This window comes from Vespa velutina, chromosome 1 (assembly GCF_912470025.1).
Source record: "Vespa velutina chromosome 1, iVesVel2.1, whole genome shotgun sequence".
NCBI classification, from domain to species: Eukaryota; Metazoa; Arthropoda; class Insecta; order Hymenoptera; family Vespidae; genus Vespa; species Vespa velutina.
This window is the reverse complement of record NC_062188.1, coordinates 4,355,193-4,371,352: the sequence shown is the minus strand read 5'-3', so window position 1 is coordinate 4,371,352 and position 16,160 is coordinate 4,355,193. Positions and strand designations below refer to the sequence as shown.

Below are 16,160 nucleotides of genomic sequence, written 5' to 3'. Positions count from 1 at the left end.
ATAAGACTACATGTAAAATGATGTAAAGTTGACTAGATAAAAATTAATTTGTAAAATAAATTGTGTGAAAAAGACGAAATATTTCATCTTTGTTAAAAAATAATTATATTACTCTGTTCTGTTATTTAAAAACATGTTTAACAAATGCACTTTGTATTTCAGCTAAAAACACAGTACAAACAAAATAATGTACAACTACAAATAATGATTACCTGTATTTTATCAATGATTAGATTTATGAATGATGTTAAAGAGAACTTAGAAAATACCAGAATAAAAACAATTTTCTATTTAGAATCATAACATTATTATCATCTGTTTACATTCATTGTTATCAACAAAATTACGACCGTTGTATATAATGGATATATGTTTATATAATTATTATTGATACAAATAGCATGAATATTATGCACAGGTACATGGAAAATAACTCTTTCATCTTTTTAACATGAGAACAGAGTATTACTATAATCAATGTTTTAATAATATCCAAAAAAAAAAAAACTTCGCCGAGTGTTAAAAACAGCTTGTATAAGTTTTATATACTCTTACAATAATTGCAAATCTCCTTAGATGTGTCACCTATCTCTTGCCTCCAACGTTTTGTTAATCTATTTGACTGCTAATGTTTGTAGAGAAAATATGCTGAAAAATGTTATATTTGTTATAAGCTATCTATTTTTTAAGTATTATTTTGCATTCAACACTAAAATATTATGTGTGATTAATAGTCATATTCAGTTATCTTGTTAACAATTACGGTATATAATATATAATCTATCATATTATCTTTTAACTCGAACTTCAAGTATGTTGATGTTGATTTTTTTTTTAATTTATCTGATAATTCTCTTGTAATTATTGATGTAGTAACAAATGTCCATATATGGAAATACATATATACATGGACATATTTATTGTATATTGCAAATATTTCTACTAATATTTTCATCTTTAGTTGCATCTGTTGCATAACATAGGAACTTGATTGTGTTGTAATCAGTATAACTCAATTCAATATACCTGAAGTCCGAGTGCAACCTTGTCTAATCATCCGAACGTTGAAAATACCTATTCTCGATGCGTTTGCAGAGATTCACGAGTGTTGGGAAATTCTTGACAATATTCGCCAGAACGTTGTTTGGAAGAGGTGTTGTAATAATCGTAAAAATATGTCCGAAGACGAGGGCATCCAATTCATTTGGATTTCTATATAATTAATTAAATAATTTTTAACATTATTGTAGAAATAATAATTAAGAATATTGTTAATATAATATTAAAATTAATAAATAAAATTTATAGACACATTAGGTTTTAAGAATAAATGCATATATTTACATGCAAATTTCCATGCATTATTTCCGTATTATATAAAATTAATAATTTGGAATGAAAGTCTATGAACAATATTTATAGAATGAATGAATCTTCTGACAATGGTGGAAGAGATTCAGGAGAATCTGAGTTATACCATAAAGAAGTTTCTGATGGTTTTTCTATTACTTCAAAGTCTCTTATAATGGAATTATCTTCAAGTGTGGCTTCTTTGCTTTGGTCTAACTTTTGATTAAAGTAGATACTATTGATTTTATAAGCATGGTCCATAAGTTTTGGGAATATATGAATAATTGTGTTAATTCCTTGTGTGGATGGAAGGAAATGGAAGTTGGTAAGAGCTTGTATATGACCATATACCAAGGCATCAAGTTCTGTAGGTCTTCCAAGTTATATTTAAATATTGTAATTTTGTTACTTTACTTATTTAAATAAAAATAAAAGTGGGATTATATTTTTAGCGTATATGTTAAAACTACTTACTTGTCACCAAAAAAGAAGTTTCTCCCATTCAATCTTTCTGATAATATCACGCAACAATTTTCAACTTCATTAGAGACTTCTTTTAAAGTTCTGTTATACCAACCAAGTACGGTAAGCCTTTTTATAACTTGTTTTCTCTTTTGCCAATTCAGGTAATGATTAAGAGGCCAGGGATAAACACTTCCATGTCTTTGTTTAGTTACTTCTTCTAATGTTGTTTGATCGACCCAACAAATATAAAGTTCTGCATTCACAAAGACATTGTTGACTAATGAAATATAAGCTTTCATATCTGATTTATCTACAGGTTTTAAATGGTTGGATAAACTTGTCCCTTTGTTTGAAATAAAGGACACTATATTATCAAATTCAGATAGTACAAATGCACCACATTTAATAAAAGGCAAAGAACCATTTGGAGACATATACTCGGCATCTCTTCTTGACTTTATTTGAAACTCCAAATTACACATTTTGAGAAAAGCTTGAACAGCAAGACAGTTAGCATTGTCTGGCAATAATATTTGTTCTACTTCGAATGGTCTATATAATTGTATCAATTGAGGCCATGGTTCCTGAGCTGTAAATAGAGGTACCAAATATACAAACTTTAGCGATAAACATTATTAAAATATACCAGTACATAAAATGTTTCAATCGAAATTTATAAATAAAGATGACACTTAGACAAATTTACTACATGAAATATAAGATGAGCTGTTTATATCATAAAGTGAGGTTAGATTCTAATAATTTAACCGAAATAATAAATATAAAAAGTTTTAGAAAAGAATCTGAAAAAATCACCTCCAAGCTCTAAATTAATTATATCTGCTGTCAGTTCACCAGGCATATTGAAATATAATATAGTAAATTTACTTGAATTATATTTTATGTTAATTTACTTATGAAATCAAGAAACAGAACCGCGTAAAGTATATAGATCTATGTGATCAAATAGAGAAATATACTATAGAAAAAATAACTCAAGTAACTTCTTTTAACAATCACAATCTGTTATATTTTAATTACGTTTTAATATCATATCGTTTGATAATATATACACGTAATATATCAAGTATATTTATAAGTTAAATAGATCAGTTTTCAATATGACTTTCGATAATAAAATTAATCAATATTTAGGAACAATCGTGTTCTAAAATAATTTTTAAATTAACTAAAAATAATTATATGAAGAATAAAATAGCTATTTTTTAAATATCCATATATTTCTTTTTATTTACTAACCATGAATGTTGATATTTTTTTCAGGACAAATTGCAGTACATACGAAAGTAGCCATCAAAGAATTATCCTAAAATTAAAAATATATTTTGTTCTCATTAAATATGAATTAAAACTTAATATTTTGTTTTTAATTGGAATAGTATAGACCTTAAGAATATTTGTGTATTAATAAATAATGATCCCAATGTTCGTGTTTGTAACAATTCTTTGTTACTTTCTATCGATATTTTTTCAAATACGTCATACACAAATAAATAGTATATTGTAAATTATATATATGCAAAGATTATATAGATAAATCTTTTCTAAATAATTTATATTTTTAAAATTTTTGTGTCTTGTCATAAAAAAAAAAAATTCAAATTTAAAAACCGGAATATACTACGTTAGTCAAATATTTGTGTTTTTTTTTTTTAATCAAAGTCAATGACGTAAAACATCAATACTATTTGTACCACGAACAATAAGTATGTTATCTCATCAATTTGTATGATTAAGAGTAAAACGATTCAAAGAAACAATTATAGACAGAAATAATGATTGATACAATGTATGTATCTAAACTCCAATTATTTTTTTAACTTATTCAATTGTTTTAATACAATAAAAAATAAATATAATTTTTTATTATACCATATATTTTTATTAAATTGTCAGTTTTCAATTATTACAATATTTAATTTACAAAGAATTGATAAAATATATAAAATATCCTTATATATAAATGTATATTATAATGTTCATTATTTATTTTTATTCATTAAATATCTTTTATCTTTTCATTAATAAATAAATTTTTTCAGTTGTTTCATATTTAAAATTCGATAGATCATATAAAAAGAAATTTATATTGGTGTCTTGCAGAAACCTAATGTAGTTCTACGACTACCTGGAGGACAGTTTCGTGTAGGTGCTTTAATTATTACAAAAGGTGCAATATCGATTGATATGCATTCCAGTTGAAAATTAGTTTCATTGACACCTATTACACTGGGTGCGCAAGGACCACCAATTGTATTAAGAGCATAACATGTATTATTGTATTTAACCAAACCATCTTCTAAACATGGATTTTTAACACATTGTGGGATTGCTTCTCCTTCAGGAAGAACTAAATAATGTTGTGGAGAACAAGGTCCTTGTCTATAGGCTTCATAACACGAATCATTTAAAGGAAGGTATAAAAATCTTGGTCTACAATCGCACACCCAAGCAACATTATTTCCATCACTTGGATAAACAAGCATATTGGTTGGACAATGATCTGGTATTGACACAGGAATACGCTCTGTTATCTTAACACAAAAATGATATATATTTTTCATCTTACAATATAACAAATTTCTTATACATAAAATGTACTTTTTATAACACATACCATCGGTTTATTTCCACTCACATGAGATAATTCCTCATCATTTGGAAATACAATATCTTGACATAAAATGAAGCAACTACATATTAGGAATGCACTGTTAAATAATATCCACTTCATCTTAAATATACAACTTTATTATTTTATACGATTGTTTAATATAACTATGCTTTTTCTATGGTAAGTTTCAATGGCCTTGAAAAAGCGCAACTAATTAGATAAGCCGGATATACAAGGTTCATTTATAAGAGATACACTAGCGCTACTTTTTTTTTATTATCTTTTTTCTATAATGGACGCTTAACGATGTAGTATTCTAATCAGAAAGATTGCATAAAGTTATCAATTAATGTACGACATTTTTTAAATCAATAACTATTTTCTTTATTAATATATTATTATTATATAATAAATAACTAATACATTTTTATATATACATGTTGAAATAATAAAATAATTTTATTTTCTTGTATATTTTATTGTATATAACATATAATTATAATTGTTGAGTAAAGATTTTCATTTTGTAAATTTTTATTATATAGTTTAAATGTATCAGATATTTGGAAACCAATAAGATTTAAATTATGTTAATATATACTTCGTAGATCATGTTCGATTTTAATTTGATGTACCTAAGTATATAAAGTTTTAATCTCACTTATGTATGTACATAGATAGAATTTATATATATATGGATATTTTCATGGCAAGAAATTCAATGATTTTATTATTTATGAAGAGGATTTAATTAATATTAATTCCTCCTTTGTAGATACAATAAAGGAAAAATATGTCATATTCAATTTTACCGCCTTTTTTAAACAGCAAACGACGATTGAATTGTTTTATTACTAATATTTATTATCCTAATGTTTTTTTATATAGCAAAATCTAATTTTATATAATTTAATTTATATGAAAAGATAAGTCAATATTAACAATTTTAATATAATAATAAAGAACTTTGCAATTAAATATATTTCCTGAATAAACCGGAAACGAAGTATTGAGAATTGACGAGTCGTACTGCGCTTGAGAATCGTTGTCTTTTCCTTTCAAACAAACCAAGATGTCGAAGAGAGGTAAGTTTCTTCGTGAGAAGAATGAAAATCCAATGAAATCAATTGTAAAAGTACACATCGGTAGAAATAAAAACAAACGACGAGTGTCAATTTAATGGAAATATTTTGTGATATGAGAAGTTCTTACGTGAATTGTATTTTCGTTGAAGAAAAACGATCTTGCGGAAGGAACGAGTGTCGTGTAGTTGTTTATCAATGTCTGAATTTAACGTGAGATTTTTATTCTTCAAGGACGTGGTGGTTCGGCTGGAGCTAAGTTTAGGATATCACTGGGTTTGCCAGTTGGTGCTGTCATCAATTGTGCCGACAATACCGGTATGTTATAAATTATTATTTTCTAAGTTATACATCTTAACCTCAAAACTTAATCGTGTGTATCCATCGTTTGTAGCACATGGTTAATCATTTCTATTATTATGTTGTATATCCAATATAATTTGCCAAATTTAAATAAAAATATGGTAATTTTTATATTCGTAGACAATTATTCGCAGAGAGCCAATCCTCATTTATTATTTTGTAATATATAGTATCACACATAACTAACAAAAATATTCGTTAAATATATTGTATTTATCTGAAATTAAAAATTAACCAATTAAAATAAATAAAAAATTTACAAATACAAAGTCTCTATTGTAAATTTGTTGTAGGTGCCAAAAATCTCTATGTCATAGCAGTCCAAGGAATCAAAGGTAGATTGAATCGTCTACCAGCTGCTGGGTCAGGAGATATGATTGTTGCTACTGTGAAAAAAGGAAAACCTGAACTCAGGAAGAAGGGTAAACTTTCAGATATACATATAGATTTTAATAAATATTTTATAATTTTTTATAATTATATTTTATAAACAATTTTTACTTTTTATTTATATATATATTTTTTATATATATATATATAAAAACTTTAACTGTTTCAATGTAATTACAGTTATGCCTGCAGTAGTCATACGTCAGCGGAAACCATTTAGAAGGAAGGACGGTGTATTTATATACTTTGAAGATAACGCAGGAGTTATTGTGAATAATAAAGGTGAAATGAAAGGATCGGCTATTACGGGACCTGTTGCGAAAGAATGTGCAGATTTATGGCCAAGAATTGCATCCAACGCTAGCAGTATCGCGTAAAACATCCTGTATAAATCTATTATCCTTAATAAAATAAATTTGGACATTTGTCCTGAAAATCGTTTTATGTGATATTGTTTTCATGCTTTTCTACTAAATATAATAATTTTATAAAGTTGCATACATATATATATATATATATATATATATATATATATATATATATATATATATATATATATTTAGAATGTAAAAATACAAATGATAGAGATCTTATTGATTAATGAAGTAACAAGAAAGAAGTTTGAGTCCAATTTAGATATATCAGATAATCGTCAGGGATTGGTCAATTCAGAAAATCGTATATGTGAAGTAAGCGTTTCTATTGGCACATAAAATAGTGATCTTATTAGTATGATAACCTTATCTTTCTAATTACAATATTATGTATATATATATATATATATATATATATATATATATATATCTTTAAGAAGAATAGGATGAAAAATATTTTATTATCGCCTACGTTTCCTTTTTATAATTTTTGTTAGGTTTTGTCTCGCGTGCGCAATGAGTAACCGTTTTAACATGTACGCATTTTTATTAGTCGCGCGCACATATGTAATCAGTGAATGGATTTTAATGCATTTCCAAAGTTAAAGCAGATTAAGATGAAGAAATTTGCAGGTTGCTTTTAGTCAAGCGATCAAAAAACAATCATATTGTAACATAGGGGAAGATCGAAAAACGGAGAAAGTAGAGTCAAGAGTGTACTGATTGTTAGACGAAGAAAGAGAGAAAAGGAGATGGTGGCAGTAGTGTAGTATGCTGGTGGTAGTGGGTTGGTGGTGGTGGTGGTGTTTGCCCTGACCGACTGGTTATTCTATATACCTAACTAGTACGCCTTCGGACTCTGCTAGCTTTCCGTGTGTTACGGGAAGGGTGCGTGTCGGTCACGATTAACATATGCCATTCCGTAGCGGGAATTTTGTCTCCAGCCTACGGATAGTAGAGGTAAAGCTTTATGATAAGAGAATAAAAAGAGAAGAGGAAAGAACAGACGGCATGCTTTCCTCAAACAATGTTCACGCAAAGTGGTAATAACGCGCGCGCGAGACACGCGACTCGAGTAAATCAAGAGAGTAGTACGAACAAAAGTTGTGACCCCACGCTCGGCTAGTGTTTCTTATACTTTTTCACCTATTTTAAAGGCAAGCAGCTTGGAGACTGTCGTTTTTTTTAACCTAAATTCAATCATTCATATCGTACGATAAAATCGCATTCGATGTCGATATCGATGCTGATGTCAATGCCGGTACCGGTGTCGCCGGTATTTTATCGAACTCGGCTTCCCTATTCGAAGAAGAAGGAGAAAAAGAGAGGGCAAGAGTGCGCTCGCGCGAGTATTCTTCTTTCTCTCTCTTTCTTTCCATGCCGTTTTTTTGACAGCTAAAAATACAATTTTTGATGGACCAACCGACCGAGTGAGCGACTATTTCGGTGACGATGAAAACGCAATTCGTCTACCTACGCATTTTCGTTTTCTATCTTTCTTGTTATTATCCTTATTTTAATTTCACTTCGAAAAGAAAACACTATTCTTTCATTGGCATGCCATCATTTAGGCGCTACTCGTCTCTTATGCTATTTTGTAGATACTATATTTACTCAAATAGTCGAACGACCGTACCGGTTGAGATTAAGAAACATGTTGTTTATACTCTGTGAATTTTGAGTAACGCTTAAAGTTTTCTATGAATGTTCTTTTACAGAAATCATGACGACCAATGATTTTAATTTATTTCATAAATAAATGTTCGTCGATCAAGTTTTAAAACACATTTTATTACAAATACGTAACAAATGTTTTTTCGATTGATAATTCGCACGCTTTTTTTTATCATAGTGTCGCTGCATAGATTTTATTATTTCTTTTTTTTTCTTCTTTTTTAATAATTAATAGAAGCAGTAAAATATTCCTTTTTTTTTATTCAAAGCTAAAAAAAGAACAGAAGAATTAACAAAGAAATATCGTTTGCTTCTGATTGATTTTTCAATGAAATAAATAAATTTTTAAGAGAGAGAAGTGCTTTTTATTAAAGCATAGTGAATATTGTCAATTTTGTATCTAATGACTTATTATATACAGTCTATAATTACTATATTTAATATCTAATTTCTTTTATGTTTGTTATATAATCTAGCTTGTATTAAAGTATTTTTAATAAAAATTTCTATTTACAGAGAAAATTTGTTTTGAGCATACTATTTTGGCTACTATTATATTTCTCTTACCAACATTAGATTTCCTCATTAAATTTGGGATTAATCATTATTTAAATTTAGATCAACCAGCAGCATCACTTTTCTTTAATTGTTTTTAGCTTGATTATAAATGCATGTTTGTCTTTACGAAATTTAATTACAAATTAATATTCTTTTTGAAATAATATTTAAAGAGTAAGCAAGTACAATTTCTAAAAGTATTTTCTCAATGTATTAGATAACTTTATATTTGTATGTATTATTTGCTTTAGTATATATCTCATTTGATCTAGATAGATACTTCACATCATTTTCTTTTAATACAATCTCTCAGTTAATGTTTAGAAGTAATTATTGTTATTTCTTAGAATGATTAATTTCTTCTTATTTTTTTTATTATTTTATTTAATCCACATTTCATTGAAAGTTTAGTATTTACTATAAATATTTTTAAAAATCAAATCTTTTTTAACAGTAAAATCATATATATTTATTAGAAAGATAAGAAATGATAAATATAATGATGAAAATATTAATTATTGTTATATATATATTCTTTTTCTGAATATTTTTACAGATACTTCAATATGTCTCATCACTTTGTTACTGTATGTGTAGTATGTGTGTTGTGTGCTGCACATACTCCATGCTCAGCACACATTGACTTCAAAATGGCAGATGCAATCTCCTATGACATTGCAAATCATGAAAATATACCTAATTCTAAGAACCAACTAGTAACGTCTGAATTAAGATCAAAGCAATTATTGCAACTTAAAGATCACTTAAAGGTAAAAGCAAATACATTGGATCAAGTAAAACATGACATTAAAAAATACATTGATACTCAAGAAATTAATAAAAGTAAACATGTAATTACTAAAGTTGTGCCAATCGCTGTTGATAAATCTTATTCTGAAAAGAGAGTTTTGGAAAAAAAAAAGATTATTAAAGATAATCAAAAACCACATAAGAATGACACAAATATATTATTGAAAAATGATTTGGAAGTTTTAGAAAGACTTGGACAAATTGAATTAATGATTCATGAAAATCAAGGATTCACATATTTTAGTAATGATCATACTAAAGATTCTAGGCTTAGAAAAAGAAGAAGTACAGATGTTAATGAAAAATACTTCATGAAAAAAATTTTTGAATCCTATGGTGATGGCAAAAGTATGACAATGGAGGGTTTTGAAAAGCTGTTAAGAAAATTAGGTTTATTAACACTTTTGACTGATATCTCTAAACTAGAAGGTCATAACATGGGAATTAATCGATCCGAAAATCAATTAGGCAAGTATTACAAAAAAATGCAAGTTACAATAATTACATAAAAAAATAGAAAACATGATAGGGAATAGTAGTTTTTTGAGTAACCCTTGGGCAGCTAGTTTCAAGATTAAGTTGGGTATTCATTTTAATTAATTGCCAATAGTTATGACAATAAACCTGTCCATCATAATAATAATGTAGTTTGAATGGCCACCTAAATATGACTAATTTGGTATGTACTTTATATATATATAATCTATTGATGATAACAATGATCTTGATTAAGCTTACAAATGCTTATTTCATGATGATTTGGTTTAATAATTTGAATATATGTCCAATTGACCTAATAAGTCACTTATTGATTTCATTGACCTGCCCGTTAGATCTTTGCCGAAATGTATTCACAGTAAGTCATAAATTGAAACTACATAACTGAAACTATAAAATAGCAAATAATTATGACTAAAATATTTTAAAAATAATATAAGCAAATGAGAGTTATTTACATACAGAATAATATTTATTATTTGAAATATGATGTACAAACAAAATTTAATGCTTTGTCTGGCATCAGCAAAGTGGTAGTAATAATATATTATATGTTTGTATCATTTCATGCTATACTGCATTTTAATCTTATTAGGTCATCCATGTTTTCCATTGTAATACTTTTTTTATTAATTTAAAAGCCTTGAGCACATGAACAATATTTTATTTTTTAATCTAATTGAAACTTTTATTGTAAAATAAAAATGTAATTATTTACGTTATTTTATTAATTTAGTTTATTTAAAATATATTCTAGAGAGTAAAACTTCGCAACATAATGGCCTACATGATAAAAATGGAATTAATAAAGAAAGGGTAAATATACTATGATATAAAGGATTTTTCATAAAATATAATTATAGTGTATGTACTTGACACCTCTGGAGATATTATACTGTATAAAAACAATATAAGATTACATTATTTCAGTGCTTAAGTGGTAAAGAGTTGCTAAATACGGTTGCACAAGGTAGCCCATATAATACAAAAAATAATGACACAACACTACCAAGCTGGCTTTTTGAACGTGTTTGTCCAGTTCTTATTTATCAATTAGCAGGAGAATCAAGTTTAGAAAGAACTGGATGTATTCTAGTGCCAGAAAGTTACAAAGCTGTTACAGATGATATTGATTATCGTTCAGAAGAAATAACTCGTAACATGTTTCAAGGTATATAACAATATTTTCATATTACACTATCTTATTGCTATAAGAAAGTTTCTTTTAATTTTATATTTTGTGATTTTAATGTGATAGAGAAAATAATTTTTTAATAACAAATTACAAAGAATATGTTGTTTTATTTTTTAGTGTGGTTGTACTCAACGATTAGCATTTTAATTATTAGTCTGTGTGGATTGCTTGGTGTAGCAGTAATACCTGTAATGGGAAAAATTTATTATCATCAATTATTACAATTCTTAGTTGCACTTGCTGTGGGAACTTTATGTGGTGATGCTCTTATACATTTGTTACCACATGTAAGTCTTCTTTCTTGCTTAAATTAAACAAAATAATATATAGTATTATTATTATTTATAATAAATTGATAATTATAATATAAAAATTAAAAAATTATTAAAATTGTTTATTAGGCCATGATGTCACCAATGGCACATAATCATGAACATGGTCAGGCTCATGAAAGTCATTTTATATCAAATCACGAAGAACTACATAATCTAAATATGTGGAAGGGTTTTATAGCTATGATTGGTCTAGTATTGTTCTTTTTTACTGAGAAAGCTTTAACAGTGTTAGCGGAATGGAGAAAACATCGTCAACGTCGTAACAAAGTAAATATAATAACATAATACTTATAACAAAGTTTTTTAGTAATAGTTATAGCAAAATGTTAAGAACACCTATATATAATGGAGTGTATATATATCGAATATAAAATGCAAATAAAAAATCTATTTTCAGTTACCATCACGTGTGAGAGTTATGAGGGAATCTGATGGTCCTAACAGTAATGTTGTTGGCGAAAAACTCTGTAAACATAAATATTCTTCATATCCATATTGTTATGGTGAAATTACTACAGAGACGCAAGGCATGTTGTCTGATAATTTGAATAAAACATTATATCATAGTTCAAATATTTCAAACAATATTTTATAAGAAATTCTGTTATAGATAATCATCATAATCGACAACATAAGCAAGATAAACCACCTGTTATCGATGAAGAAAAACCATTAACAGCAAACTGTAATTCTGTATCAAAAATGATGACAAGTGATATTGAGAAAAAAACAACTGATGATTGGAGGTTGGATGATTCCATTGTAAATAATGCAAAAAAAACTACAGATGGTGCTGATATACCTTTAAATGAATCTGAAAGTTATACTGTTATCATACGCGAGCATGAAACTAAACATCATGGCCATACACATTCTCATGGTAAGATATATTTAGTTGAAGTAAATTTTAATATCTTTATATTGTAACTATATTTTGATGTATACGTCTTTATTCTATAATAGATCAATATGTGTATTATTTAAGGTCATGTACATTCTGCACCAGAATCAATGTCAAGCGTTGCTTGGATGGTAGTAATGGGAGATGGCCTACATAATTTTACGGATGGCATGGCCATAGGTGCAGCTTTTGCAGCAAACATAGCAGGTGGATTTTCTACAGCTATTGCTGTTTTTTGTCATGAGTTACCTCACGAATTAGGTAAATTGGAATAAAAATTAAACAAATATAAATATAAAAAAATTTTCTAAACAATAATAAAAATAATAATATGAGTTTTATGAACAGGTGATTTTGCAGTATTGTTAAAAGCAGGTATGAGTGCTAAACAAGCAGTTTTTTATAATCTTTTGTCATCGGTACTATGCTTATTTGGTATGATAGTTGGTGTATTATTGGGCAGTACACCAGCAGCAACCAGTTGGATATTTTCTGCTGCTGCTGGTATGTTTATATATATAGCTTTAGTAGATATGGTAAGTACTTAAATAATATTATAATATTTTCTTAAAGACAAATTTTACTCATTGTTATAATAATTCCAGATACCAGAGTTATCTTCGAGTCATTCTGCAGAGCGCAGTTCACACTGGCAATGCATGTTACAAGCATTAGGATTATCATTGGGTCTTGGTATCATGCTAATTATTGCACTTTATGAACATGATCTTAAACATATATTTAATGATTAAATTATATATATATCGGAAGTATTTTTGAAAAATGGTAAGTTGCCAATATTTTTTATGTTTAATAAAAATTTTTATATTTTTTACCTTTGCAGCACATTTACCAATGAAGTTCGTTATTTATAATAAAGGAGTCTTATATTAATAACTATGAAACTATATATAAGATAATACAGAAGGTATAAAGATATCAAGATAAATACTGCAGCACTAAGAGAATAACTGAATAACTAGAAAAATTAATTTAAACACAACGACAATATTTGAAGTATACTTACAAGATCAAGTATTCAGAGTATACTTCTGATTATTGAAATACTGTTCTTACAGAGAATGTATTGATAAAACCTTATTTTCAGTAATTAGATAAAGAACTTTATAATATATTACCTAGTTCTTTTATCTGTTACTTTAATATTACATAAAGTGATTGTATATAATTGCTGCTATAAATTACATGATACATTCGCTTATATGTTGAAAAATATCGCGTGTTTAAATTAATATTAAGTGTATAATATTAAATGAAAGTTGCCTTAGAATTAAAACTTGCCACTGTTATTATGAATAGACTGCAAGCATATATAAAAAATATTAATGTTAAAGTAATTATTCATTAAACATTAAACACATTTTAGATTTATTTGTGAACACTTTTTATTACAAAATTCACTTTCATTCAATTCACTGCTTTTTTTATATAAGAAATTCGTTATTATCAATAAAAAAAATATATTTACTTTGGCTAATATTGTCAAAAGATTTAGGCGATATATTTAATTTGTTTCATATATATGTTGAATATCTATCGACGTGCATTATTTTATATACTTTAAAATCTTGATAATTTTTATAATTATATCTATTATAAGTAATTTATAGAAACCTATAGCAGCAATTACATAAAAATATTTAGTTAAGATGGCTTCCATTATTTTGTAAGTAATCTGATACTTAAATCAGAAGTTAGTTTAAACATTTATAAAATAAGATAGATATTTAAAGGTTGCTTATAAATTAAAATAAGTTATAATTTAATTAATGCTTTTTAAATCAATAGATTATTCGATATTATATAAATTTCTATTTTTTAAGAAATTATCTTTTCTACGTATTAATTATACAGAGACAAATAGACACAATTGCAATTGTATTTACTTATGGTATCATAGTAACACTGGATATTTATCATCATGCCTATCTTTGCACTTCAATAAAAATATTCAGATGTTCCATGTAAAATTTATATACTTAAAGATTCCTAATTTAATATGTTTGCATTATGTATACTTATCAAATAATATTTAAAAATAGAATTAATTCTATTATGAACATATATAAAATCCAAACAAAATAGAATTCCATTATGCAGTTGATTTTAATATAATATTCTCACATATATTCATAATTAAAAAATCATTTATCTATTTAATTCCAATGTAATCATTTTCATTTATATGTATTTCAGTATCGGGAAATGATATTATTGCACTGGTGCTCATATATATCATTATTAATATATTTCTTATTCTTATGTGTAAGATTGTTTTAATAAATAAAAATAAAACTGGCTTTAGCCATAATAGATTATCAGTGATACAAACAATTAAGTGTGAGAATTGTAGCATAAATAATCGAATTAAATAATGATGAAATAAATAAATTAAAATGTTTTAGAAGAATTTCTACTTTGTGAAGGTATCAATCTAAATCACATTTATTTATTAAGTTTTGTACAAATGTACCAGAGGAAAAAAACTGTGAATTACTGTATCAGAAAATATATAGCATTATTGTTTATCTATCTTCATACAGAGCAAAAGTTATGATACTGAAAATATAATATTTTGATAGATTCATGTTATATCTGAATTTCATAAAGAACAGAATTTTATATGTACTCACATTAATCGTATATTAAGAATTGATTATCTACCTTTATATAGAAATAAGAAAAGAGAAGAAAGCTAGCTATGATAATTTATATCTGCAGGTGATTAATTATCTGAAACAATAAAAAAGCCTGTAGCAATAAATATAAACATTTAAAGATAAACTTAATATATCTTATTGTGTACATGATATTTTACTTTAAAAATATACCTTTTTGTTACTTTGATAACTTTAAATAACCCACCAATAAAAATAGAAAAATCTTTCAATCACTTTCAATATGAGATTAATTGAAAGTTAACGTTATTATGCAAATTTTACTTAAATTCGAGAGGGTATAAATGTGCCACAATGTCATTTTATAATTATCATTAGTAGATATATAATTAAATATATAACTATCATAAAGTTATACTTAAAATTTCAATGATACACATGTATAACGTATATATTTTTCATTTATGTTTACTACTCATTTATAAACATGTATACCATTGAAAGATATCATAAATTACATGTATTTATCAACACTGTAAGGTTTAGCAATTAAATAAATTTAAGCACATTGTATGCGGTCATAATTGCTGTGATACTACCTTTATGTATACTACTATTTGTATGTGAAATATGCATGTGTGTAAACTTATGCCTTTGTATTTCTCTTTCAAGTATGATTTTTACTAATATTATCGGTATCATTATTTTTAAGAAATAATTTTTTATTAAATACTTAATTAACGGTATATTTAAAATATTTATTTACCAAAAATAATTCCTAATAAATTTATTATTTTGATAGTAATAGATAGTATTGATAATAAACTAAATTTGTAGAGATATTCCAGTATAAGTTTAATACAAAATTATTACAAGCGAGTATGTAAGTTT

At 26.2% G+C, this 16,160-nt stretch overlaps 4 protein-coding genes and 2 long non-coding RNA genes across 12 annotated transcripts; 3 read left to right on the top strand and 3 right to left on the bottom strand.

Moving 5' to 3' along the window:
* Positions 1–266: 266 nt before the first annotated feature.
* LOC124950444 (metaxin-2-like) lies at positions 267–2,890 on the bottom strand. Of its 3 annotated transcripts, none has more exons than XM_047497161.1 (4): positions 2,632–2,859; positions 1,825–2,404; positions 1,075–1,212; positions 267–648 (listed from the first exon to the last, which is right to left on the bottom strand). In XM_047497161.1, exons 1-4 carry the CDS (start codon positions 2,675–2,677, stop codon positions 615–617), a joined length of 798 nt encoding a protein of 265 aa, XP_047353117.1. In that variant the 5' UTR covers positions 2,678–2,859; the 3' UTR covers positions 267–614. The 3 variants fall into 3 exon arrangements, with proteins under 3 accessions (XP_047353117.1, XP_047353106.1, XP_047353095.1); XM_047497150.1 differs by lacking the exon at positions 267–648 and adding an exon at positions 1,478–1,723 and having other exon boundaries at positions 1,107–1,212; positions 2,632–2,887; XM_047497139.1 differs by lacking the exons at positions 267–648; positions 1,075–1,212 and adding an exon at positions 1,226–1,723 and having other exon boundaries at positions 2,632–2,890.
* A 616-nt stretch (positions 2,891–3,506) lies between these two features.
* LOC124950162 lies at positions 3,507–4,596 on the top strand. Its single transcript, XR_007101274.1, has 2 exons — positions 3,507–3,625; positions 3,940–4,596. It is a non-coding gene; the product is annotated as an uncharacterized LOC124950162 (long non-coding RNA).
* On the bottom strand, positions 3,803–4,724 carry LOC124950151. Its single transcript, XM_047496479.1, has 2 exons — positions 4,454–4,724; positions 3,803–4,370 (listed from the first exon to the last, which is right to left on the bottom strand). Exons 1-2 carry the CDS (start codon positions 4,568–4,570, stop codon positions 3,921–3,923), a joined length of 567 nt encoding a protein of 188 aa, XP_047352435.1. The 5' UTR covers positions 4,571–4,724; the 3' UTR covers positions 3,803–3,920.
* Positions 4,725–5,402: 678 nt separating this feature from the next.
* Positions 5,403–6,734, top strand: LOC124950157 (60S ribosomal protein L23). The gene is made up of 4 exons (XM_047496491.1): positions 5,403–5,535; positions 5,767–5,850; positions 6,189–6,317; positions 6,466–6,734. Exons 1-4 carry the CDS (start codon positions 5,523–5,525, stop codon positions 6,660–6,662), a joined length of 423 nt encoding a protein of 140 aa, XP_047352447.1. The 5' UTR covers positions 5,403–5,522; the 3' UTR covers positions 6,663–6,734.
* Positions 6,735–7,160: 426 nt separating this feature from the next.
* Positions 7,161–16,015, top strand: LOC124957467 (zinc transporter foi-like). 5 transcript variants are annotated; one of them, XM_047514518.1, is made up of 12 exons: positions 7,161–7,195; positions 9,448–10,169; positions 10,957–11,015; positions 11,130–11,370; positions 11,512–11,681; positions 11,796–11,996; positions 12,127–12,256; positions 12,340–12,609; positions 12,715–12,891; positions 12,979–13,166; positions 13,236–13,416; positions 13,475–16,015. In XM_047514518.1, the coding sequence occupies exons 1-11, from the start codon at positions 7,176–7,178 to the stop codon at positions 13,380–13,382; spliced, it is 2,325 nt and encodes a 774-aa protein (XP_047370474.1). In that variant the 5' UTR covers positions 7,161–7,175; the 3' UTR covers positions 13,383–13,416; positions 13,475–16,015. The 5 variants fall into 5 exon arrangements, with proteins under 5 accessions (XP_047370474.1, XP_047370475.1, XP_047370477.1 ...); XM_047514519.1 differs by lacking the exon at positions 7,161–7,195 and adding an exon at positions 7,212–8,089; XM_047514521.1 differs by lacking the exon at positions 7,161–7,195 and adding an exon at positions 7,213–7,619.
* On the bottom strand, positions 11,038–12,701 carry LOC124957530. Its single transcript, XR_007103656.1, has 2 exons — positions 12,131–12,701; positions 11,038–11,580 (listed from the first exon to the last, which is right to left on the bottom strand). It is a non-coding gene; the product is annotated as an uncharacterized LOC124957530 (long non-coding RNA).
* Positions 16,016–16,160: the final 145 nt, after the last annotated feature.

Excerpts from the sequence above, each read along its gene's own strand:
- LOC124950157 (XM_047496491.1), top strand. Across the intron at positions 5,851-6,188 it reads CAATTGTGCCGACAATACCG|GTGCCAAAAATCTCTATGTC; the intron begins GTATGTTATAAA and ends AATTTGTTGTAG. Across the intron at positions 6,318-6,465 it reads ACCTGAACTCAGGAAGAAGG|TTATGCCTGCAGTAGTCATA; the intron begins GTAAACTTTCAG and ends ATGTAATTACAG.
- LOC124950151 (XM_047496479.1), bottom strand. The coding sequence starts at position 4,570 with ATGAAGTGGATATTATTTAACAGTGCATTCCTAATATGTAGTTGCTTC. Across the intron at positions 4,371-4,453 it reads TGAGTGGAAATAAACCGATG|ATAACAGAGCGTATTCCTGT; the intron begins GTATGTGTTATA and ends TTTTGTGTTAAG.
- LOC124957467 (XM_047514518.1), top strand. The coding sequence starts at position 7,176 with ATGAGTAACCGTTTTAACAT. Across the intron at positions 11,682-11,795 it reads TTATACATTTGTTACCACAT|GCCATGATGTCACCAATGGC; the intron begins GTAAGTCTTCTT and ends ATTGTTTATTAG. Across the intron at positions 12,892-12,978 it reads TGAGTTACCTCACGAATTAG|GTGATTTTGCAGTATTGTTA; the intron begins GTAAATTGGAAT and ends TTTTATGAACAG.
- LOC124950444 (XM_047497139.1), bottom strand. The coding sequence starts at position 2,677 with ATGCCTGGTGAACTGACAGCAGATATAATTAATTTAGAGCTTGGAG. Across the intron at positions 2,405-2,631 it reads AATTAATTTAGAGCTTGGAG|CTCAGGAACCATGGCCTCAA; the intron begins GTGATTTTTTCA and ends CTCTATTTACAG. Across the intron at positions 1,724-1,824 it reads AACTTCTTTTTTGGTGACAA|ACCTACAGAACTTGATGCCT; the intron begins GTAAGTAGTTTT and ends ATAACTTGGAAG.